We start from the raw sequence: 26,321 nt of genomic DNA, 5'->3' as shown, positions 1-26,321 counted from the left end.
TGTGATGTTTTGAAAAGTAACAAGTGAGTGTGTTCATTATTTCACAAAAGAGTAATGTGATTAGTGTAACTTGTTATTTGGTCAGAGGGACAGACGTGCAAGAACGCGTCGACGTGCAGCCGCACGTCCCTGCAGTGAGTCAGCACTCTCACCACAGTCTGAACAACATGCCCTTTTAACCTCAGGCGACCCTGCTCCACCACCTCTCCCAGCATGCCCTTCTCACCTGAAACATCACAATACTTGAAACTGTCAGAGCAGCCTTGACCAAATTCCTCCTGTCAGTTCACAGCCGGGTTCAGTAAACAGGCACTCTCTTCCAGTAAACTGAGAGGTTTATGACAGTAAAAGAAGAGAGACACTCAGATTTGCCCCTAATAAATGTACCACAGATTCCATTTGACCGTATTAGCCGCTGTAGGATACATGTTAACCCAGCCCAGCCCAATCTGGGCTTAGTCAACAGTGCACGCTTGTTCTCCTTCATGGAAAAATGGCGTATCACTACGTAAAGCCTACAGGGAATACAAAGAGACCTTATACGTTTTCATACATGAAGGGCGTCATCATTTTCACCATGAGGCTGAAGGAAAACCACTGATCCTTCAACAGTCTTACAGAGTATCAGCAAACAGTGACCAAAACAGCATATATATACAGACAGAGGAAGGAAAAGGAAAAGCGAAGGTAAAGGAAAAACTTGAAAACAGACTATATGTTTAATTGAGCAAAATGGCAGAAAAAAAGAAAGTAACTGTTGAGTTTGCCCTCAAACAACTTTCTCAAAACCAAAACTTTCTCTCAACCCACACAAGCTCCTTTCATCATCTCTATTTCCTATTTCACTGCTTTCTCCCCAGCTCTCAGCCAGATTATTCACTATCTTACATAAGTCTGGACTCTCCCAGCTGTCTGCAGCAGCAGCCCACCTTCCTCTCTCTGGCAGTATCTTTTTAGCAAAATAAAACCGCATCAGTTGAAAAATCTAAGCATGAATTTATGAGTGTAACAATCAGTGACTATTATTTTAAGTTACTTGAGAGGATCTTTTTGATGGCGTATGGACTGAGGGAGCCAGAGGTGCGTGGTCAGGTCGGTGATCGAGCAGGCTATCTGTGGAAAGTCCATGTGCGTCACTTTGGTGTCGAAATAGAACCCGCCCGGTCATATCTCCATTTGCATGTTTTGAAACTTACTTTTAAACCGTTTCCAGAGATTTGAGGTTTACCATCGACTCCTGGATTATACTTTAATGCAATCTTATTCTGTATTTTGCAAAGACTGCTAAGCCCGACGCAAAGTTTGTAGTTTGGGCGGAGTTTGGAGTCTTGCAGCTGTATTTGTTTCATTCAAGTGTAATACATCCACCAAGTTTGACCCATTCGCTTCCAGAGAGGCGGAACTATTTTCTGCTGTTTGAGGGCCGTTGTATCGGCCTGGAGGTTGCACATGGGACTTTAGCTCCTCTGCGCGGTGATACAGCGGCAGTCCTGCGACAGGAAAATAGTTCCGTGTTGAAAGTGAAAATAAAACAAACGTGTCGTTGTGGATCCTTCAAAACAAATTTCAGCGTTACACTTCAGCTTTACATGTCACTGTCCATTTTTAAAACCAGTCTTAAAACCCATTTTTATTCATTGGCTTTTAACCCAGTTTGAGACGTCGCTCTGTTTTATTTGTTTTATTGTCCTTTTTACTGTTTTATTGCTTTTACTGTTTTGTTGTTTTATGATCTTTTATGCACATTGATTTTAAATTATAGCATCAGACCTTGCTCTGTTTTAATTTGTTTGATTGTTTTTATTCTTTCTATTGTTTTATTGCTCTGTTTTAATTTGTTTGATTGTTTTTATTCTTTCTACTGTTCTTTCAGTTTTGTTGTTCTGTTATCATTTTTGTACAGCACTTTGTTTTCAGCTGTGGTTGTTTTTAAAGTGCTATATAAATAAAGCTGAGTTGAGTTGAGTTGAGTTTAATACACTTTATTTTAAAAAGTGTTATATGACATTTATAATAGTGACAGTTACTACTATTGTGATTATTACTTGCAGCTAATCAGTAAATAAGGTGTATTTATAGACATGGATTTTTACTGCCACACGTAATTCTGACCTTTGACCCTTTCGTGTCGTGTTTCCTCCACTTTGCCGGCATCGAACAGCGTGTGACGAGTGACTATGCCTCAGCGTGTTGATTTATAGCGGGAAGAGCAAAAGTGGGCCGCAGCACGGAGCCACCAGGGACAGAGGAGAAGGTAAGAAATGGAAAGATGTGGGTCACATGTCGTCGGCGCTGAAGAGCCACAGATGAGTCAGAATCTTGGCGTTGCACATTTAATGTCTTCTCCATGGATGCATGCAACATTATGAAGAGCGCCCCAGGGAGTCTGAATCGTCTGGGACTCTGACTCAACACCACTATGTTTAGCCCTGAGGGACTGATGTGTGTGTGTGGGTGTGTGTATGTCTATGATAAAATAAAACTTTTAGATAAAAACCACAATATTACACAATAGATGCATGTAGGAAATAAGTGGAGCTCCACGAGAGGAAGAGGACGCAGACAAAAAAAATTATCAGGCCACTGCAGCTGACACGAGCTGTGGAGCATGCACACACACACACACACACACACACACACACTCAAACACACACACACACGCATGCACACACACACACACACATCTGGAATTGGAATTGTGCATGGAGCAACTCTTCCCAGAAGGGCGCTCTGGATTTTAACACATAAGTCTTATTTTGCTGCTGGCGTAGGTCAAGTGCACTGGCTTCTCCTTCTTTTCTTTTTTTTTTTTTGCCTTGCCCTGACCAGAGAGGAGTGTTAACTCAGATCAAGTTGGGGAATGCAAATCTGGCACGCAGTATTGGCGCCGCCTCGAGTCTCCGCCTTCTATTTTCATGGCAAACACAGCCACCTCTCCAAAAACACACTCCTTCATGTTTTCCCTATGAACAAAGTCACTGAATTTCTTTCAAAAATATGGGGGAAAGGCTGATGAGAGGATTAACAGGAAATGAGCTGAAAGTTCAACACATCATGAATAAAAGGAATGATATGGAATGAAATCATTTACACATTCATAGATTTATGACTCAGTGATTTATTACTTTATTTGTTCATTTATTTACTGATGCATTTATTTATTTATTTTTCTCAGTTTATTATTTCCAAGTAAGTCAGCTTTGGTCCTCCACACATGCCTCCTCCTGCACGTGGCTGTGCACCTTGATTCTTGTCAGCCTCTGAAACAGCATTTATAACTGGACTAGATCTCATTTTCAACCTGCCTTCAAAACCATGATTTAAAAAAGTTGACCAGAAAATTATGAAAAAAACAATAAAAATTACATAAATGTACCATAAAATTAATAGATGGATAGATAGAAAGATAGATAGATAGATAGATCTATCAAAACAAATGAACAGAAAACTACATTTATATTATAATTATTTATTTTAAATTAAATTGATATGAAATTACTGCAAAATTACTAGAGACAACTGTAAAAAAATACTAATGATGATGATGATGCTAATTAACAACAACAACAACAACAACAACAACAATAATAATAATAATAATAAGTACCCTTTAACTTAATAATAAGTAACATTTATTTATCCCCAAAGGGAAATTCTTTTTCTTCTAATTATTATTATTATTATTATTAGAAGAAGAAGAAGAAGAAGAAGAAGAAGAAGAAGAAGAAGAAGAAGAAGAAGAAGAAGAAGAAGAAGAAGATGGATATCAATTTGGTTCAGTTTGAAACTTAAAAAATGCTCACAGTGTCAGCCCCATACACTGGCCCATAGCCCACATTAAGAAAGTTACAAGGTCGTGTTTTCCACGTACACGTCAGGCTCTAGAAAAGCGTGTAAAAACATGGCAGAGTCCAGATTCCAGCAGCCTGGCTCAGATGCGGTTGGCGTGCTGCGTTGCTCTGATTTCACCGACAGCACGGCTCAGAGTGAACATAGTGTTCATTCCTGCCGGTGACTGCTGGATTACTACTGGCTGTGTGGCTCCACACCAGGAGGCCAAGGCCTGCTGGCCCATTAGTAAGAGGAACTACCTCATCGAGGGTGAAAGTTACACACAGGGAGAAAACGGCTAAAATGAGTCAAAGAGACAAAAAGGGAAACATGAACATTGTTGGTTTTGTTTTTTTTGCATTTTTGTGTGAGTCGGTGTGTCCTTGTGCCTCCATACTTCTGAGTACAGGCAGTTTTAAGCTTTTCAAACATGGGCTGCAAGGACATATGAGGTTCCTAATCATATAATATAAAACATGACAGGTTTATCAAAAAGTTCACAAGAGCTGCGTGTCAACCAATCACACCACAAGATTAAAAATAAAACCAAAAGTGGCTAAAATAGTTTCCCTTTCATTTATGGGAAACTAGAACTTCTTGTGTTTCTCAGTTAATATTGTGGTTCTTTATTTCCCAGACCTTCTCCATCTGTCGTATTCCTACATTTGACACACTCAAATTGGAGAACCATGACTTCTCATGTTAAACATAATATCTACCAAATTTATGTAATTCATGTTTCTGCTAATCTTTTTCCCAAAGCAAGCGGTCATATTATGGATATTTGATATCATTTTTTCCTCCTTTTTATCCAGTCATTGGTTTGCATTCATTCCACTTCGACATGAAAATGAACTTTCAGAGACCTCAAACTTTCTTCACACCAGTATTCCATCACTGTAATAAAGTCCTCCACATTAGTTTTCCTAAAAGCAGCAGCACTGCTGTGTTTTGATGACTTGAAATTGGGCGGAGTGAAATGCTCCCTTCGCCAGGGAAAATAGTCCCCAGGGAAACGTTTGCTTTCCACAGCTAATTATCAGTTCTGTAGGTTATGGATGGTGATGACGAAATTTTGATTATATTTTTTTATATTATGGAAACTGCTGATGCTCATGTGCCTGATAAAGATACAGAAATTTATTTGACAATTTTGTAATTTTTTCCCCCCTGTGGCAGCATTTCAGCGTCTTTTCAGAAAGGGTCAGGTATTCATCTTTGAGCTGATTGTTCTTAAAGCAAAGCTGAATTTTGGTACAGTGTTGGGTTGTATTGTCACCTGCGCTTCAATTGTAATGGTATAATCTGCTTTGTTCACATTTGTTCATGTTTGTTTAAAAGTGTTGTTGGACCTTTTTTGGCCAAACAGTTTTGCTTTAGCCATTAACTATTCAAAAGTGTGATTTTGTTGCCTGGAACTGGAGCATCCATGCTATAGGCCTGAAATTCTGTGCTGAGTGAAGTATGATGTATACATACAGCATGGTTGTCAGATAACTGATTTCAAATGTATGAGGGTACACTGTGTACAAGTGTGAGTGCGCAATTTCTCATATTTGTAAAAATGTTCCAAAAGTATTATGAAAGTGTTGGGAGCTGCAGACATACCATGTCAGCAGAGCAGATTCAAAACATGTGCATGGCAATGGAAATGGGTTAGTGGGTGTTAACTTAGAATTCGTGAGGCAGCACTTTTTTTGGCAGATTTCTTGTACTCACTGTACCCTCAAGACATGACAAACCTCCCAAATCTTACTTCCAAGGAACCCTCTGGTTGTTCATCTCACTGTCAGTGAAGGCACCACATATATAACATGGTGTGCAACTTGCTTGTGCCCAAACACATCCATCACCACATCTGCCAGAAATAAAACAATTCTTGCGCAACTCAGCTCTTCTATTATTTTTTCCAACACTTATTTGGCTGTGATATCAAGGATTTTGACAGAGCGATGAACATGATTTTAGTTTTGATGATTTACTAGATCCATAAGGATAGCCATTGTGCAATTATGTGATTAGAAACATAAAAATAAAGAAGTGGGGGAATAATCCACAAAATTAGTTCCGATACTTTTCAAACTGGCTTTTTATAGTGTATAATGATAATAACGGAAACAATACATGCATGCATACTTGTATCAAATCAGATCAAAATGTCTCATCACATTCACTTCAAATTAAGGGCCTCCCAAAGACAAATAGTGCGGTTGGATTAATAAATAAGTAATCAATAACACTGTACCAGTTAATGACATTCAAGTAGTTTTCCACAGCTTAGTTTTCATGGGAAAATTCTCAGACGTAACTGTTACTGCATTATGACTTCTTCCTGTGTATTTCAGGCAAAAGATGCCATATCAAAGATAAGGATTATGACTCAGCTTCTGAGCCGCCTCTTAGTGCTGAATGGCAGACTTGACGCTGCTGTTGCGAGTGGCTCTTTGACGCCCCCCAGTGGCCATTTAGCGTGCTCGAGCTGTTGCGCATTCAAAACAATGGCGAGTTATTCAAGCCTCCTTGCGCACTTAGCAATACAGCTCTTTTATTTTAAAATTAAGAAAAATAATAATATAACTGAAAACAAAAGTCACTATTATGTTTGTTAAAGAATAAATATGATAATCTCTGATGGCTGACGTATCAGCGGCGCCGTGGCTTAGTTGGTTAAAGCGCCTGTCTAGTAAACAGGAGATCCTGGGTTCGAATCCCAGCGGTGCCTTTTTGTTTGAAATAGTGTCTAAACTCAGTGGACAATGAACGGACCGTTGCATCGGTTCCTAACAGCTTGTAACCAAATCAATGAACAATTTCCGCTTGTTACTCTGACGTGAGGATTTGATCCGGTAGTCGTTCGGAATTGATAGGAACTTTTAGGATTTGTTTGATAAAATGCCGAAAGGACGTCTATTACAACAAATACATCCGAAGAACCGTTGCATTTACGACACACAAACCCTTTAAGATTTAATTCCTTACGCACATTTTATAACAAAAAGCCCCGGTCAAATGACTCTTACTTTTTAATTATACGTTAGTCTAGGTCAGGGGTGTCAAACTGCAGTGTTGTGCATGAACGAGTTCAAAAGAACGCGTTCATTGAACACGTTCATTTTTTTAAGAACGTTGAACTGAACGCAATGTATTTGTAAATAAAGAACTTGAACGTGAACTCGTTCAGATTATGTGAGAGTCAGCGGCAATGTTTAGGTCCAATTATTGCGGAATTTCCCTTCTCCTTTTTAACACGGAATATTGCGGAATTTGACATAATTTGAATGAAATGCTGTTTTTGTGTGGAATATGAACGTATGTCTGGGGAAAATTACATGGACGGAAGCAAATCTGGGTGGCACAACCCCTCCAGTCGTTTCACCTGCACCTGCACCACCAAGAAAAAATTACAACAACTGCACCGGCACCGTACGAGTCCAAAAGCAAAGAAACTTTCCAGCTACAGCGGCGCACTGACATAGCTTATGTAACAACGCGAAGAGCGACCACTCTGCGCTATTTTCACTGGCTAACAGGCATTTTATAGGGCCCTACATTAATTCCGACAGCAAAAAATCTAACCTTTCTGTGCAAATCATGTCCACCTGCGCTGAAAAACACTTTCAGCGCAGGTGGACATGTCAACTTCAAATTTGAAAAGGCATTTGGAGTTGAAGCATCCATCCAGTGTGAGAAAATATCTACAAGTCCTTGACAATCCCAAAAAGTCATCAGGAATGGGCAAGAACACACCCTGCCAGCCCCAAACGACCCAAGTCACACTGCCTGCAGCCTTCAGGGGTATTACTGGATTTCCCAGCAACAGGTAGACAAATTAATAATGGACTACATTGTTTGAGATTTACAGATTTCTACAATTCCACTAGGACAATATATAATGTAAACAGCGAACAGTTTTAGGTGGTGATGGATGTCATAGTTTTCTTTGAAAAACAAGGTCAGTCTTTCATTCTCACGTTTCACCTAAAAAAACTGAAATGAACTGAACTTTGAACTAGTTCAAAATTGAAAGTGTGAACTATGAACGTGAACTATTCATTTTTATACTGTGTGAACTGAACTTTGAACTAGTTCATGAGAACTATGAACTTGCACAACACTGTCAAACTGGTGCCATGGAGGGCCGAGAGGCTGCAGGTTTTCATTCCAACCGAAAACTCCACCAGGTGATTTCACTGATTAGTTCATTCTCTCTGCTTGGAGGTGGGGTGATCAGTGAAATCACCTGGTGGAGTTTTTGGTTGGAATGAAAACCTGCAGCCTCTCGGCCCTCCATGGCAACAGTTTGACACCCCTGGTCTAGGTCAACCATATTTGCCTTTCTGGGATAGCACTCCTCCTATTTACAGATGTAGGCGTGGAGTTGGAAATTTTGTTCGTTGTCATTATATTCGCGTAGCAGCTGCAGGTTGCGTCTGTTTCATGTCTTCAGAGTAAAACTGCGGTGAAAGTGGAAAATGAGTCCCACATTCCGCTGCGAGCAGGGTTCGAACCTGCGCGGGAAGATCCCATTGGATTTCAAGTCCAACGCCTTAACCACTCGGCCATCGCAGCTCTGTAGCATAAAAGCTCCAACCCTTACATAGAAGACTGTTACCCGTATTATTTGGCGTATTCTGCAGTAATATACATTTTTATAACAACTTCTGGGCGGAAACCTGTGCGTCACGTACATGTAACAGTGGCTGTGAGGGAGCAAACCGTACAGAGTTCAGACGGACTCGAGTTTCTCCGATTTCCTTCTCAGACGAGCAGAGCTTTAAGCAGCAGTTATTAGCCTGAGCGGCGCTAGATGGCGCTGTTGCACTTAGCGAAGACGTTTGCTAAGAAACGTAAAATAATCATACAGTAATTGCTCAAATGGTCCGGCGCAGCGTTTCTTCGACTGATAAATAAATAAATGTTGTTTGGCTGCGCATGTTCTCCTCTGCGACCGGAAGTACAATGCAGTGTCTCCAAAATAACAGCGCCACTACCGTTTTAAGATCTTTTTTTTTTTTCTTTGCATTTTTCCCATGTTTGAAATCAAACAAATCAGACTCAGGTTTATAAAGCAGTGTATACACTAGCACAGCTAAGATCCACAGTAAAGCTCTATAGAACAACCCTCTACCTGCAGATAATGCTTCAATCCTTAAAGAAATCTTTTTGCAAATACATGCTGTGCCAATTTAATAATAAGCTTATTGGGAAGTGGAGTGTTGGGCTATTTTAGTCCAAGCATGTCTATGATGATTCCCCTCTTGGGTGGCGGATGCTGGTTTATAAGCTTTACACATCAAATGTAACAGGAGGTCATAAGCTTGTACATAAGGTTGAAGGGGGAAAAAAAAAATCAAGTGAGCCACACCCAGTTTGAGGAGCTCTTGTGAACTGTATGTCAGTACAAAGATCAGTGGCTGATCACCCCACAGCAAGTGCCAGCAGTGTTTTCATTTGTTGTTAGATACCGTAAGTGAAGTGCCAGTCATGCATAAGTCATCCTGTCACATCATCATCATCAAGTCAGCATCATCACAGGTCATTCATCTGACGGATATGGACTGTGTGTCTTCAGCGCTGTGCGAGACGTCTCTCACATGTGTAGGAAAACACAAACACACGAGAGTAACACAACACTCAGATGTGGACAATATCAGTGGCATATAGCTGTGATATCGTGGAATAAAATAGCTCAGAATATTGACCCTGATACCAGAAAACATTAGAACAACCCACTTTACAATCACGATATCTCACATTCTGTTAGCTCTAAGATGATTATGCCAATATCTGCAATGTGTGTCCACCCTTTTAGTGAATAAGACATGATAAAAAAAAAAAAAAAACACAAATGCAAAGTTAACAGAGAGAGGGGTAGGGGATGGGGATAAAAACAGGATTAAAGAGCATAGTGTTTTGACATTTTACCACATTTCATATTTCAACCTATCCAAGTCAATCGATGATGTTATTTCCTGTTTTTTTGCCTATTTGTGTCATACAAGGGCAGCGACTGAAGATTTTCTAATGTAGACTACACATCCAACCATTACCTTAATCAATATTCATGACTTTTTTTTTTTTTTTGTCATGAAACACAAATGCTCTTTTCACAATCTTGGCAGCGCATGCTTTCATTTTCACGCAGTGGTTGGAGAAACTGGTTGGAGAGTCTCCTGACCTTTGGAACGGAGGCTTAAATCTTTCATTCATGCACCTTGAAAAATCTGGCTGCTGCCCTATCCCACGTACTTGCCCTATCCTGGCCACCTGTCTATCTCTTATTATGTCAGAATCTGAATGTCCTGAATGTTCTTTGATTAGTTTTGCGTGTGCGTGTGTGTGTGTGTGTGTGTGTGTGTGTGTGTATGTTTGTCCATGAGTGGGTGTGGGTGTTTATCTAGTTTCAAAGTAACTGAATAGGCATGTCATTATGGCGTAATAATAATAAACTTGAGATTAAAGATGATTATTTTTTTCTGCAATATATAGCTTTATTGCAGTCATAAAAATCACCTAGGCATTACTTATCCAAATTATTTGAATACTTCTGAAGCTGAAATGCCATATTATTGGAGAAATGCTGTGCTATCCAAACATAAAGAAAAGTCGTGACTGCTGGCCCATACATCCTAACCATGTTACTCAAAGAAAGTCAAACAAAAAAAGATCGGAAAAGAAAGTAACTTTTACAATTACAATTCCTCTGGAGCAAGCAGACGTTGCTCCAGAGGAATTTTTTCAAACTCTGAGGAAACACCCTGCAGTTAAATATTAGCTAAACTGATTCTTTCTAGGCATTAGAATGTACACAAATGTGAGGTTTCACTCGGTAAACATCTTTGCTGTCTGAGCTGTGATTTTCACACTGTAGAGGCTTGCCAGTTGAAAAGGGAATCCTCTAACAGCCAGGTGATGGCTCTTGTTTCCTGCAGGTGATGTCAGAACTATAGAAAGTGAACAGGTAGAACCAGCATGGGCCAGGTGGTTCACCTTGGCCAAGGCACCAGCTGTACATGTTCAGCTGATGTCACCACGTCGGCAGAAGAGTTTGTTTATGTGTGGTTAAGTGATGCATGGCTAATAGAAACATCCTGTTTTTACAAGAAAATTAACTTCAGAAATTGCAAAAATAACCTTGTGGTTCTTGACTTTCTATTAGTCCCGGTCTTGACACTGATTGGTTTGTGGACAGGCATGCTTCTGACATCAGCATGTTGTCTCAACTGGGCGGGTAGTCTTCTATCACCATTTGAAAAAGGAACGAACAGATTAATGTCATTGCCACTATAATAATATTATTATGACATTACTTGCAGCAGCATGACTTTTCTTAGCATCATCAGACCATGTATCAGTTGAGAACTTGGCCACTTCCTCTTCCCATGTGCTACTGAGATTCATTTTTCCCCTTGCCAGTTCTGATGATAGCCTGCGGGAACGTCCTGCAATTGGTCCTAAAGTCCAAACCATCTAAAAATGTTTTCACCCCAGAAATGAGCCAAACTGTGGCCCGAGGGAGTTTCATACCTGTAATTTTGGTTTGGTGGATCCAACTGAAAATCCTGAAACTCTGCCCCACACGATGTCGAGGTAAAAGGGCCCTAAACCGGACCAAATGGAAAATTTGACAAAGTAACAACTTCATGCCTGAATCTGACCTAAGAAGTGAACTATTAGGTGCCTAAGCAGCCCGAGGTCCAGCTTCTCAGGCAGATCACAGTTGGCTTGTTTGGTCCACACCCAGGTCAACCGCATGTTCTCACCTCTCCAAGTGAACCAAACTATCTGACTAAATGCATCCAACTGAAATGGATCAAATATGATAAGTATGAAAGGTTCCACAGTCTCAATGTATTTTTTTAGGTTTAGAAAGAGCCCTGTCATGTTTATTGTTATGTTGGCATGAATGGCTAAAAAACCATAGAAGAAGAAGAACTTTGCACCGGCAAAGACAATAGCATATTTTTTGTCACAGGGCAGTGAAGCATAAACATGTCGGTTGTTACGAGCAACTTCTGTCTGTTTCTCTCAACAAAGATGATGACTGACAATCTCAGTGTTTCACCATAAGCCACAAATAGTAAGTTAGTTAATTCCTTAAGCCTGTCTTTTTCTTTTGACCGCATGTTCTCATGAGCAACACGCCTCATGACATAATTAAAAAGGAACCACAAACAGCAGGCTGCTTATTTTGACTTCAGCCTGCTCACCAGCATCACACCTCATGTCCTCTTGGTCAAAATGCTGGCGAAGAATCTGCCTGCCTCGCCTGTCCTCTGCAATATTCTGCAATATATCCAGCCATGTTTGATCTGTCCTGTTTATGCTTTCTCCCTGTCTTTTTCTTGTCATTTTCACTATATTGCATAATATTTTTTTTTCCTGGCAAGTTGCTGTCAACCTGAACGCTGCATTTTTTCTGAGGTTAAATTTAGCAGTTTCACTAAGAGTGTGTGGTGTTTCACAGTGTGTGCTGTGGATACACAGTTTTAGTGGTGGCTGATTTTTGAAAACTGTGCACACTGAAGGCATTCTGTATTAAAGAAGTGAAATCGCTTAACAGTTTGATCCACATAGAAAATTTGGTGAAGCTGAGCTCAGTGGTGGGAAATGCTTTGACAAATTGTTTTAAACTGTATATCTGAACCCAGCCACTATCCAGCACTCAGTACCAATGAGAGGGAGATAGCACCACTACTGTCCTACAGAAGAAAAATGGGTGAACTATCCCTTTAAATCCCTTCTTAAAACACATTTTTTACGATATGCTGAAATGTACTTGCCTATAAGCCTCCTTAATTAATCATCAATCAATTATCATCATCATTATTTAGCCTATATCATATTTAGGCCACTTTCTTTTGTATTTCAAAGCAAAACCTCGCTGATTCATCTAAAGTGCATTATATTAATACCCGTTCTTTTTCTTTTTTTTTTTGTATTCTTTTCTTGCATAATCGGCATCCCGTATTCAGCCCAACCCTGGCTTTAGTGGCATTATAAATCACCAGCTTGTCAGGCATCCTTCATCCTTCCTCCAGTGCTAGGAAATAGATATTATTTCATGGGGCAAACCTCTTTATAGCCATTATGTAAAAAACCTTATCAGTGTAGCTAGGCGGGACTGCACTGACAAGGAGGTGAACCTGCTTGGCATTAACGCGCAAAATGGGCTGAACCGTTTTAAATCTAAACTGGTGATGTAGTAAACCCAGCTATATTTACCCACCCTTTTATTTGCAGCAATAAAAAATGCCCATCTTTTTGGGTTTACAAAAAACTTTAGGACCTGAGGTCATAGTACACATTATAGAAAGTGGTGTCTGACTGATATCTTAAATATTAATAAGTACTGTGAAGTGCTCTGAGGCGAAAAGACATACATTCACTTTTTATTTTTACTTATATTCATGTCTGTTGATGATCAGTAAAGCTTCACGATGGCATCACTGATCGATGACCGCTATCTCAGAAAACTGTTGCCATGTCCAATAAACAGACAATTAAACATGGCATGTCTGTTGGACATGGCAACAGTTTTACAGGCCACCCCTGCTGAGTGTGTGTGTGTGTGTGTGTGTGTGTGTGTGTGTGTGTGTGTGTGTGTGTGTGTGTGTGTGTGTGTGTGTGTGTGTGCGTGTGTGTTGCATATTAGAAACAGCCAAGTAGGTCACCATACAAACAGCTTCATTTATATTTTGGAAGAACTGTAATGCAAAATTTTACTAAATAACTTAAACTAGGTACTTTAACTATTTGAAACTTGAATATTAAACAGGGTAATTTTATTGTCATTTTAAGGTATTTTTTCAGTAGAGGTTTACTAACTTTTTAAAATTTTATTTTTTAAAACATCTTCATTGTAACTATTTATATAACTTTTTTTCATGTCATTTCTTCCTAATTTTCTCATCACCTTTTTTCTCATGTTCTAAAGAAACCAAGCGACTTTTTTTTTTTTTTTTTTTTTTGAGGTTCATGCAGAACTATTATTTTTATGTTTCAGTGATCTAAACTTTGACTCAATCACTGAATCCATGATCATACTGTAAATGTCACTGCCAGATGAAATTATTATTAGTCAGACTTGTTAGGAGAGTGCAGCCTCTTTGTGGTTTGGCCTCTTGCTGTTCTTTCTTCTTACTGCACACTCTTAGACACAGCTATAGTCTGTCACGTTCCTATGGAGAACCGAGCACCAGACGTGTGACGTCCAATAAGGTTGTGTCTGTGTTGAGGTCTTACTGTCACACCGACTTAAAGGAAAACGTCACCCAAAAACGTAAATTCTGTTGTCCTGAATGTCCATCAAATAAAGTCAGAAGTGGTTTATTTAGCATTTTTAGTGAAAGTACATTGGTTTTGCAGTGTGGGTAAATGATTAAGCAAGAGACCTTCACGGTAAATGATTGATGTCACTATAGTGTTCTATTGCTTTTATAGAAAAGTTACGGGTTTGTAGCAATATTGTTTTAATCTCAAATAAAACGCCAAAATAAAGTGGGGATTACTGCTCTAAATTCTTGGCCATAAAATACAATGAGCCTGGCACTGACTAATGTATCCCAGGGCCCCTCCGAATGGGATTGGACTGGATTTCAATGGCTCTGTATTTAGCGCTATCCACTCGTGACTGTATCACCCAGGATGGATGTTAAAGAGCCATACCTAGGATTTTTCATAGTGTAATATCTATAAAATGTATAAACTTTACATTCCAACTAATCTTTTCCCAAATCAAGCAGTCGTATTTTACAACTCCAATATAATTTCACTTCCCTTTTATCCAACCGTTGGTTTACATTCATTCCACTACAATATGAAAAAAAGCTTTCAGAGACTTCAAACTTTCTTCACACCAGTATTCCATCACTATAATAAAGTTGTCCGCATTAGTTTTCCTGAAAGCAGCAGCACTGTTGTGTTTTGATGACTTGGAATATGAAAATAGTCCCCAGGGAAATATTTGCTTTCCAACAGCCAATTATCAGTTGCATGGTTTATGGATGGTGATGACTTTGCTAAACTGTTTGTGTTGGAGTTTTGTGCTCCTGATGGGCAGCTTGGCACTTTGCATGGCAGTCTCAGTCATCAGTGTGTGTGTGTGTGTGTGAGAGAGAGCCAAACATTGTAAAGTTCTTTTCTTTTCTAGAACAGAGAGTCTTTTCCAGAACAGGAGTTTTCAAACCTATTCCATGCTCTGGACCTTCAAGTTGACTGTCATGAAGCCCCAGACCCGGACTTGAAGTGGTTTTGCCTTCATGACTCTGATATGAAACGCTGTTTTGGCTTGTGTTAATTCTGGAATTGTCTAGGCGTCACATTAGTCAAATAAATGTAAAGTGGTGAGATTAAAACATAATGTTAACAAGATCACATGGACATATTTGTGTGTTAGCGATGTCTAGTGAATTGTCCCTCTGAAACCTTAGCAAATTCTCATGTTTTGATCACTGAATCACAAAAAACCGTCTGTGAAACCTGAGCAAGCTGACTTGGTTTATTTCAACAACATGACAGAATAAAGGTTATGAGCAAATTAGCAAGAAATTGCTGAAACATTAGCAAAGAAAGAAGAACTACCAGTTCCCCAACAGACTGAAGCTCTTATGAAAGCACGGACGTTATAGTGAAAGTAAACTACTCCTCATTTTGCTGAAGACTCGGGGGCCCCCAGACCCAACTTTGAAAGCAATCCTTAATTTTTATTTACTTATTTATTTATTGATGGCAAAGAGGACATACTTCCCTGTGTCCCGCTCAGAATTGACTTGCGGTCCACTTTTGGACTGTGACCCACCAGCCACATTAAAATGCTGTGAGAGCCAGACGTTCGTCTCACCCACAGATCATTATCCATCCTACACAGGTGTGCCCCCGTGATCCACGTCTTATGTTTATTACACAATAATGTTTTATAGTACTGCTCAGTTTCTAATTTGTAATATAATGTCTCCATCCACACCCTCTGTCCCTGTGAACAGAGGAGAGGTTAAAAATCACGCTGACAGGCACACATCGACTCAAACACGCAAAGAGAACACGCCCTGTGTATCACTCAGTTACTCATTGACACATTTTGCAATGTGCAGCAATACAGCATCCAAACTTCCACCCTGACGTCCGTCCTTCACTGGCATGACCCTCCACCCCCATCCCGGACCCTGCCCCACCTTCATCTCCACCTCAAGCCCCCCACCCCCATGCTACCTTTCAGTATAAAAGTCCTCTGCCATGGTCCCACTGCCTCCTTCCCCCGCTAACTGCCACAGTTAGCTATGGATAACCTGAAGCTTCTGTTTGTCCTGCTATGGATATGCACAGCACAAAGACCGGCACACAGGTGAGTCAATAACAGTAATAATAATAATAGCATAAAAAAATGTAATTAAATTTAAAAAAAAAATTACCATACTTATTACTTATAAATTATCAGTTTAATATTGTCATAGAGCATAATCATCTGTGGCATTCAATAGTAAATTTATAGTGACTTTATGTTATTTATTTTAGTATATTCAAAAATAGCACATCCATTAATTTAGTTTCCTAGTTCAGTTTCATGTATTTCATATTGGAGCTACATCTCAGTATTCAAATATGATGGCTTAATTGATATTATTGATTGAGAAGTTATTGGTTGAGAAGCAATTTTAGGTTGGACAATATTTGTCTCTAGGCATGATAAGTAAATGTAAATAGCGGGCTCATTTTTATTTTATGGTGTGTGTATGTATGGTTTCTGTATTTCTATTTTCTTTGATTTTCATGCATTTATTTATTTTTATTTTTTACTTTATTTATTTATTTATTATTATTTTTTTTTTTTTTTTTTTTTTTTCCACTGCTTTGAAAATTGCTTTGCGCCTAATGGCTGCTGGTTTAACTACTACAGCAACACAATTAGATTTTTTTTTTTTTTTTTTTCATTAAATGCTCTTATGGTATCATCATGTTTGAAATTTGGGGTGCTTACTGAATTCTTGTCTTTTGAATAACCAGACACTCTTAACAATGTGATATAAGCCTCAAAGCATTTGTAATCCTTTTTTTCTTCATATGCAAAATTTTGCTTCATAGTCTAGAAAGGAAAGTATTCATCTGTGGTGAAGTATTAGTGCCTACCTTCATCATTTATTTTGGTCTCTAAGTGTAGATGAATACAAGGTGAAATTCTTCAAATTACATGTTCTCTTTTCTCTGTTTTTATAGCGTTGAGGAAACAGAGAGAGATACAGGTAAGTTGGTTAAGATGCTCTAATAAATTGTATGTATCTCTGACACATATGCATACACATTCAAAACACACACACACACACACACACATAGTATGACATAGCATCCATAGAGAGTCCATTGTCCCCAAAGGGACTTGGATGGAGGATGGAGAGGTTGTGCAATATGCTGTTTTAAAAGTGTTCATATGGATATACATACGAATATTAGTAAGTTGTATATTGCATTGTGTGGTATTGTATCATATTGTACACGCACGCACGCACGCACGCACTCACGCTCGCACACACACACACGCACACACACACACACACACACACACACATAGAGCTGAGATAGTGCCAGAGCACATGATTCACCAGCTCCACCAGATCGCTATGAGTATGGTGGTGGACTTTGCTTCCATATGGCTCCTTATCTGCTCTTTATACAGCATTCAAGTTGTACCCAACAAACACTTGCCACCTATGGAAGCTATCAGCTGTAAACCTGGGGGCTTGGCTGGATCCCTGTTGTTATGTATGGTGATGATTAGCCATTAATGAGGAACAACCAGACAGTCGCAAGACAGTGTGAACACATGCTTTTGCCAGACTTCCAATATGGCTGCGATATATAATGTAAAGCAACCATATTGGAAGTTTTTCTTGATTTGCACTTTCACGAACATAGTGAGGAGGAGCTATTGTTAGAAGTGGCTGCTCGCATGCATTAATATTAAATACTTTGATAAATCAAATTGATGGCTAGTTATTTAACAGTTAATCAGGACACTGCAACTCAGTGTTTTTAAGTCAACAAGTCCTCCAACTTATATGACCACACAGGTTGTTTGTTCTGATCCTCTAATCCAATCCAAAGGACCACTTCCTGAGCGAGCTAGCCACGGAAATACTTGGTTAAGGTTAGGAAAAGGTTTTTGTTAAGGTTAGGGAAATGTTTGTCGCAATGATTAAGGTTATGAAACAGTCAAAGTTAAGGAAATGATAACGTGTCTCTCCATGTGAAAGTACTATTGTCATTTCTGCCTGGTTCATGGAAGTGTCCTTCAGATGCTACCTGCTGGATCTAATTTCCAATTCAAATAGGAAAATAACAAGAAAAGAGCTGTTTAATATCCTCAAAAAAAAAAAAAACAGAAATAATGCCATGTAGAACCCTTACATTTATTGATTTTTATGAGCAAAGAGAACAGTACCACAATCTTGTTTTTTCTTTCTATCCCACCCTATTGGTCTCTCCTCTCTTTCCATGCCATAGTGCTGACCTCCTGTGACTTTAATCAGGACAGCGAGCCCTTCTGTAAGTTCACCCAGGACACAGCAGACAACAGTGACTGGATCCGACACAAAGGTCCAACCCCAACACCCGGAACTGGGCCAAGTGGAGACTACCCCGACGGAAGTTAGTCCTGATTACCTTTAAATCACTCTGGGGTTTTAGAGAGATTTCATTTCTGGTGAATTCTTCTGTGTAGCAGAAAACCTGCAAAGATGGGAAAGATCATTTAAATCTATGGCATTACAAGTATGTGGCAATGCATGAACCTAACCTAAAAGTGGTTTACTGTATAAACGTTTTTTAAAGATTTGGTCTTTACATACTTTCCATGTAGAGTGCCAAAGTGAAAGGTTTTTTATTTTTAGAGTAAGGTTCACTGTACATGTTTAGGTATATATGTAGGTCTTCAATAATCTATATCCCTTCACAGCAACAGTATGTAATGGTATAATAAGCAGTTGCTCCCTTCTCTTTATCCAGAGGGCTACTACATCTACCATGAATGTGACAACGTGGTCAATGGGCAGTCAGCCCGTCTGATAAGTCCTGCCATATCATCATCCAACACCCAGATCTGCGTCCAGTTTCGGTATTACATGTATGGATCTGACAATCAGAACAAGCTAAGGGTCCTGGCCAGGAGGCCCGGGAATGATGAGGAGGTCTGGAGCAAGACAGGCATCCAAAGTCCATCATGGTTGAAGGGCTCCGTCACAGTGTCCAAACCTGCTGATCAGGCCATTTCTGTGAGTTTTAATTACTGTAATAATAACAAAGTTTATTTAGATTATTCTTTTTGCAAAGTGTTTAAAAAAAATCTCCAAAATGCTTTATGCAGACTCAAACATCAAGGTATCATTGAATACCAGAGTAATCAAATTGTTCAGGCCAGCCCTACTTACCATAGATAACAGTTCTGATAGGTTTCACTAATACTCAAAAATCAAAACTCCATCATATCCTTCATATCAGAGGTGAACCACACTGATTGGGCCACATCCCATTTTAAATAAAACACACACACACACACACACACACACACACACACACACAAACATGCACAAATGCACACCCTTTTACAACCCATTACATTTTTTTTACAACAATCCTTATCTTCTTTCTCCCCCGGTCAAACCTATGTGTCACCAGTAGCTGTAAAACTATCATAAACATTTAGGAGAATAAATGCAGCAACAGAGTGAGAGTGAGGCAAATCTAAGGACTGGAAAGCTGCCCATGCTAACAGTCTTCACAAACTAAAGTTCAGGAATTTGATGGATGTATTTTGAACCCACTAACCATGTGTCAGTATCATGCAGAAATAAAATACTCAGTACGAGGATATATGGATTCATACTACATGCACACACACACACACACACACACACACATTGCAAAGTTCTACTAATTACTAAATGCCCAGTGACTAAAAGGAAAACTACAGTATCCAATTAGATTTATTTATTTAGTTAGTTGTTTATTTATTTATTTGTTTGTTTGTTTTTATCATTATTATATTGTATTTGTATGTCTGGTAAGGAAGTATTTATTCTTTTTATCATGTTTGCTGATAATATACCTATTTCTGTGTCTGTAGATTGTATTTGCGGCTCAGAGAGGCTTCACTGATTCATGTGACTCAGCCCTGGATAACATTGTTATTACTGAAGGAGCATGCCCCTGTAAGTTTAGACACATACACACACACGCATGTGCACACACATGCACACTTGTACACAAACTTGTTGCTGTATCATCAAGCTTTCAATATTTTGTCCACAGCCTGTGTGACTGGCTGTGACTTTGATACATTTGATAACCTGTGTGGGTGGACAACTCCTCCAACTGGGAATCCTAATGTGCTTGGCTTTAGTCAGTGGAATGGACCCACAGACACTGAAGGCACTGGACCTGAGGATGACTTTTCCAAACCTGGATGTGAGTGGTCATATATGAACTGTACACTGCTTGAAAACATGTAGTACACAAATAGTATTCATACAGCATGTAAGATTCCTTTACACATCATCTCGATTGCAAATAATACCAAGATACTGAATCACTGTTACTGTTTTGGTATATTAGAGTTACATATGTACATATAAGCTAGGATTTGACCATTGCTGGTTTTCAAGAGCAATATATCGGCACTATCATTTATTGAGATCTAAATATCAGTTGTTATTCTGTCCACCATATATAGTTGGTTTCTACATGTTGTTGGATTCGATTGAGGCTGTTCCTGGTTTCAAAGCTGAGATCAGAAGTCCTACTGTAACCTCCTCTGGCTGTCTGGAGCTCACCTTTTACTACTACATGTATGGTACTGCTACTACGATGGAACTCAGTGTACACACTGTCACTGCAGGTAGGACATTTAGTGTGTCTTCATAGCCATGTGGAGAGACATAATGTTTGTTTGGCTTGGGTTTGTCTTCTTCACCATTTCTGTCTATCAGGTGGAAGTCTTGGAGCGCCTCTCTTCACCATGAAGGGGAACCAGGGACAGAGCTGGAAGCCTGCTGAGATCCACTACCTGGGAACTGGTAACATCCAGGTAATACTGGAACTATGTTCTTCTAATTATTCTAATTCTTCTAATTATTGTGTGTGTGTGCGTGTGTGTGTGTGCGTGCGCGAGCGTGCGCATGCGTGCGAGCATGCGTGCGTGCGCGCATGCGTGCGTGTGTGTGAACTCAAGAATTTGCATTCATTTTCTTTTAACACTTATTTGTAATTCAGTTTGTGATTGTGGGCACCTACGGAGAGACCATGGAGACAGACATAGCTGTTGATGCTGTATGTATCATGGCCTGCAAAGGTGAGAAAGTGACCAGAGAGCAATCATGTTACATGCATTACTTAGAAATGATTAATGTATCAAACGTTTAAGTTTTTGTAAATGCTATTTTTATGTTTTTATTAGATTTTGTTTGATGTCTATTTCTACTTTGTTTTTAGCTCAGCCAACAACTCCTGTACCACCAATAACCACTCCTGGACCAACAACACCCAAACCACCAACTCCTGGACCCACAACACCCAAACCGCCAACTCCTGGACCCACAACACCCAAACCGCCAACTCCTGGACCAACCACACCCAAACCGCCAACTCCTGGACCAACCACACCCAAACCGCCAACTCCTGGACCCACAACACCCAAACCACCAACTCCTGGACCCACAACACCCAAACCACCAACTCCTGGACCAACCACACCCAAACCGCCAACTCCTGGACCAACCACACCCAAACCACCAACTCCTGGACCAACCACACCCAAACCGCCAACTCCTGGACCAACCACACCCAAACCGCCAACTCCTGGACCAACCACACCCAAACCACCAACTCCTGGACCAACCACACCCAAACCACCAACTCCTGGACCAACCACACCCAAACCACCAACACCTGGACCCACAACACCTAAACCACCAACTCCTGGACCCACAACACCTAAACCACCAACTCCTGGACCCACAACACCTAAACCACCAACTCCTGGACCAACCACACCCAAACCACCAACTCCTGGACCCACAACACCTAAACCACCAACTCCTGGACCAACCACACCCAAACCACCAACTCCTGGACCCACAACACCCAAACCACCAACTCCTGGACCAACAACACCCAAACCACCAACACCTGGACCCACAACACCTAAACCACCAACTCCTGGACCCACAACACCCAAACCACCAACTCCTGGACCCACAACACCTAAACCACCAACTCCTGGACCCACAACACCCAAACCATCAACTCCTGGACCAACCACACCCAAACCACCAACACCTGGACCCACAACACCTAAACCACCAACTCCTGGACCCACAACACCTAAACCACCAACACCTGGACCCACAACGCCTAAACCACCAACACCTGGACCCACAACACCAAAACCACCAACTCCTGGACCCACAACGCCTAAACCATCAACTCCTGGACCCACAACACCTAAACCACCAACTCCTGGTCCAACAACGCCTAAACCAACAACTCCTAGACCAACCACAGCAAAACCACCAAGTAAGACAGGAGATTAACAGAAACTGACAATTGCGAATAGATGATTCTCCCAAACTGATGCTTTACTTCATACTTTCCTTCATAATCTATTCTCTGATTTTCTCTCTTTTGTGTCCTCTCCCTGTTGTCTCATCCAATTCCTTTCATTTCTGTTCAACAGTAACATGCCCTCCTAATGCACAATACATCGAGTGTGGTCCAGCTTGTATCCCCTCCTGTATGGAACCATTCTTCAACTGTACGGGCTCCTGTATCGATGGCTGTTTCTGCAAGCCAGGTTACGTCTTTAAGGGCCGCCGCTGTGTGCCACTGGAGAAATGTGGATGTCTGGATGACCAAAACAACTACTATGAGGTCAGAGGCAATCACTTACATGACCAAGTGCATAAGTTATTGACATAGAGATGAGATGATGAGGAGCAGAATAAATGAAATGAGGTCCATGACATGAGGTCAGATGAGATGAGACAAGAGCAAATTGTATAAGATGAAAATTGAAATGCCAACAGACTACAGGACATTAAAAAAAGTGGTTATTATAAAATCTCTGCATTAGATGTAAGGACTGGTGTGTTTGAGATTCATTCATTGCCTGATCTTCTTTCAGCCTGGTGAAATCATCTTTGGTGATGGCTGCTCCAAGATGTGTCGCTGTGCAGGGAACTACACTTTGGAGTGTGTTGATAATTCTTGTAGCCCCACTGAGGAGTGTCGTGAGGTCAGCGGCGTCTCAGGCTGCTATCCTAAAGGTACTGTTGTTAATGAACTTTTCCAGGGACCTGACAGGCAATTGACATCCATCAATATTGCTTTCAGCAGGAATAGGTATAAGACAAAAGATTAAAAGAAAAAAAGACAAAATCTAGATGGACATAAAGTGTTGAATTCATTATATGGTATACGCATCATAACTACAGTATAATGAAAGCAAGGCTATTGTTCATACATGTCCATCTAAATTACAAAATCTTGTCAGCACATTAATGCTGATGAAAGCCTGTCAGGAAGAATCAGTCTAAAAAGTACTTTTTAAATATACTTTTAAATATACTTTTTCATAATTGTAAAAATGCTCATTACATCCATTACAAATTATTTGCTGTGTTTTGTGAAAATAGGCAACCTCTGACATAGCTTTACCTAAATTAGGATAAACATATGTCTCACCCAATAACTGCAAACATACTTACTCATACATGAATCCCTCAGGCACATCCACCTGCATAGCATCTGGAGATCCCCACTACACCACCTTTGACAAACGCAAGTACGACTTCATGGGTAACTGTAGCTATGTGATGTCTGAACCATGCAATGACACAACCCTGCCACACTTTGAGGTCCATGCCGACAACGAAAACCGCTACAACAGACCAACCATCTCCTATCTGAAGGCTGTGCATGTGTATGTGCGCATGCTGAAGATCTCCATCCTGAAAGGAGGCACTGTGCAGGTAGTACAAGAGGGGAGGAAGAGTAAACAGAAAGAGAGAGAAACGTAATGTCCTATATATTGAAAAATTATTTACTAACTTGCTTCTCTTTCCTCCTCCTCCCATAAAGCTCAATGGGACCAATGTAAATCTGCCAGTGACTCCAGCCCCTGGAGTCTCTGTGTTCAAGTCAGGAAAACACTACACTGTGGCCATGGACTTTGGTGTGACTGTCCGCTATGATGGAAACCACTTCATGGACATCAAAGTGATCAAAGAGTGAGTGCAAACTGAAGTTTTGCAGATGTTGTCCTTGTACTACATTGTTGCTCCAAAGTGGATAAGTTGTCTGAGCCACCAAGATACCACCCAAAATGTGTATTTTTAACTATTTGGTATTGCCTTTCTTAACATCACCATATTATTTTAATGATATAGCATTCCCACAGTAGCTAGCTAACAAGTAATAATTAGGTAGCATTAATGAAAACGTCTTACAAGAAACAGTTGTGGAGAGATATGAGGCGTTGAATGGCCATAATCAACCTTTTGTTGATTTTTCTCGAGTTGGATGGAGCTGCTGTTCACAAGAGTAGTGATTAGGAAATCTAGAAAACTGTTTCATGCCCATGGCACATACCATAGTTAAGCCATGATCAACATTTCTGGACTGACAAAGTGACTTGTTAGTCATGTAGTGCAGGGAGTGCAAGCATGGTAAATGTTGCCATGGTAATTTGGCTAATTCCCCTTCCTGGCAGAAAAGCCTGGATGGAAGAAATGTCAGTAGACACATTATACAATTTTGATCCCTAAAAAAGAATATTTGAATATTTGCCTTTATGATCTATCCCTGACATCATTCACACTTTCAACTGTGACAGCCTGTCATGGTTGGCTGGAATAACAACAACCTTGGAATCACTGGGAACCACTGATTTAGAGGAAATCCTAGCACTCTGAGAGACTGGTCTTTGTTCATTTTAGTGCCACCAATCACTAACTTATATTTTGTTACTGTCGTCAAACCTGTGAAATGCAGCTACAAGGACAAACTGTGTGGACTGTGTGGCGACTACAACGGAAATGCCAAGGACGACTTCCGTAAGCCAGACGGCTCTCTGACCAACAGTGCCAATGAATTTGGACACAGCTGGGTCACCGATCCTGAGTGAGTAACACAACTGTAAAGACTCACACACACACAAGCATTCATATCTACCTTCCTCTCTTTTACCTCTTTTTCACCAACAAAAGACCATGCCAATAGGATACAAATTCAAACCAGTTTATTGTATGGTGGAGAATCAAGATGATGTATTGAGGGTTTGAACGGAAGGATGAGGGATGAAAGCACAGAGGGATGTAGAAAAAGGGTTGAGGGATGAGGCCTGAGGGATGAAATGATGAAGGGATGGAGGGATGAGGGTTAAAGATGAAGGGATGAGAGAAGGATCAGGGTCGAGAATGGATCGATGGAGGAGTATGATGATCAACTGATGAAGACAGATGGCTGGAAAACAGGGGGAACCAGGGGAGCTGAGGCTGTGTGGGGAGCCATCTCTTCTGATGAATTCATTACATTACATTACATTACATTTCAGTGGTTCCTATATTCAACAATGGAGAAAAGAGAAAAAAAAAAAAGTGCAAGCGAAAACTGAGATAAAGGGGAGTGGAATGGACAAGGTGTGCCTAAGTACTTTTTGTGCGGAAATGGGATGTGTTTGAGGCATGGCCTTTGTTCGTGAACTTATAGTTATATAACACTCACACACACATGGATCTGTAACCCTCTGTCTCTCTTGGCAGCTGCAATAAGAAACCCAACACCACCATCCCAGGTTGTACAGATGAAGAGCAGAGTTTGTATGAGAGCTCTGGATACTGTGGCATCCTGCTGGACAAGAAGGGCCCGTTTGCCAGCTGCCACCCCAAAGTAAACCCTAATGTGAGTGGTTACACACACACACACACACACACACACACACACACACACACACACACACAAGCGCTTACTTTTTTCTCAGTTCATCACCACTCCCCTCTTGTTCTTTCTGTCTTGTTCTCGTTTTGTTTTCAGTTTTCTTCTTCTTTTCACACACACAATGTTCACATATATTTCAAGAAATATGCATACAGTATATGAAAGTAAAAGTTTAAATAATGTAGTTTCTGAAAATATACACCCCTTTATTTGCCTGGGCAATAGTGCCCGGATATTTTTAATCTTCTTTTTCATTACAAGGCAAATAGAATAAATCAATTTTTTAATTTGCTGAAAAGGTTCAGTCTTTATATAACTTATATCACCGTGATGCACCATGATACGTAATTAATTTCCTGGTGTTTGTTCAATAAAAATTGATTGGAGATTTGTCGGTCCCCACATGGAGCTGATATTTTTCTGTTCTAAAAGCATCTGCAATGGCTGTAAACTGACCACTACTATGGTATTGAAATAGCTGCGAAGGAACTAAATGTGTGTGTGTGTGT

The 26,321-nt window shown here is 40.2% G+C and overlaps 1 protein-coding gene and 2 non-coding genes across 3 annotated transcripts in view; 2 read left to right on the top strand and 1 right to left on the bottom strand.

Moving 5' to 3' along the window:
- Positions 1 to 3,901: 3,901 nt before the first annotated feature.
- zanl (zonadhesin, like) overlaps positions 3,902 to 26,321 on the top strand; it is a 57,192-nt gene continuing 34,772 nt past the window's right edge. The window contains exons 1-15 of the mRNA XM_030075768.1: positions 3,902 to 3,986; positions 18,328 to 18,471; positions 18,829 to 19,094; positions 19,946 to 20,030; positions 20,131 to 20,286; positions 20,552 to 20,716; positions 20,808 to 20,905; positions 21,091 to 21,169; positions 21,676 to 22,338; positions 22,553 to 22,746; positions 23,000 to 23,141; positions 23,602 to 23,846; positions 23,956 to 24,104; positions 24,868 to 24,996; positions 25,638 to 25,776. Coding sequence (XP_029931628.1) covers positions 3,902 to 3,986; positions 18,328 to 18,471; positions 18,829 to 19,094; positions 19,946 to 20,030; positions 20,131 to 20,286; positions 20,552 to 20,716; positions 20,808 to 20,905; positions 21,091 to 21,169; positions 21,676 to 22,338; positions 22,553 to 22,746; positions 23,000 to 23,141; positions 23,602 to 23,846; positions 23,956 to 24,104; positions 24,868 to 24,996; positions 25,638 to 25,776 — 2,739 coding nt within the window. The remainder of the gene's footprint in view (positions 3,987 to 18,327; positions 18,472 to 18,828; positions 19,095 to 19,945; positions 20,031 to 20,130; positions 20,287 to 20,551; positions 20,717 to 20,807; positions 20,906 to 21,090; positions 21,170 to 21,675; positions 22,339 to 22,552; positions 22,747 to 22,999; positions 23,142 to 23,601; positions 23,847 to 23,955; positions 24,105 to 24,867; positions 24,997 to 25,637; positions 25,777 to 26,321) is intronic.
- trnat-agu (transfer RNA threonine (anticodon AGU)) lies at positions 6,480 to 6,553 on the top strand. The gene has a single exon. It is a non-coding gene; the product is annotated as a tRNA-Thr (tRNA).
- Positions 8,319 to 8,400, bottom strand: trnas-uga (transfer RNA serine (anticodon UGA)). Its single transcript has one exon. It is a non-coding gene; the product is annotated as a tRNA-Ser (tRNA).

This window comes from Myripristis murdjan, chromosome 18 (genome assembly GCF_902150065.1).
Source record: "Myripristis murdjan chromosome 18, fMyrMur1.1, whole genome shotgun sequence".
NCBI lineage: Eukaryota > Metazoa > Chordata > Actinopteri > Holocentriformes > Holocentridae > Myripristis > Myripristis murdjan.
The sequence above is the reverse complement of the archived record's forward strand: the minus strand, read 5'-3'. Positions and strand labels throughout refer to the sequence as shown.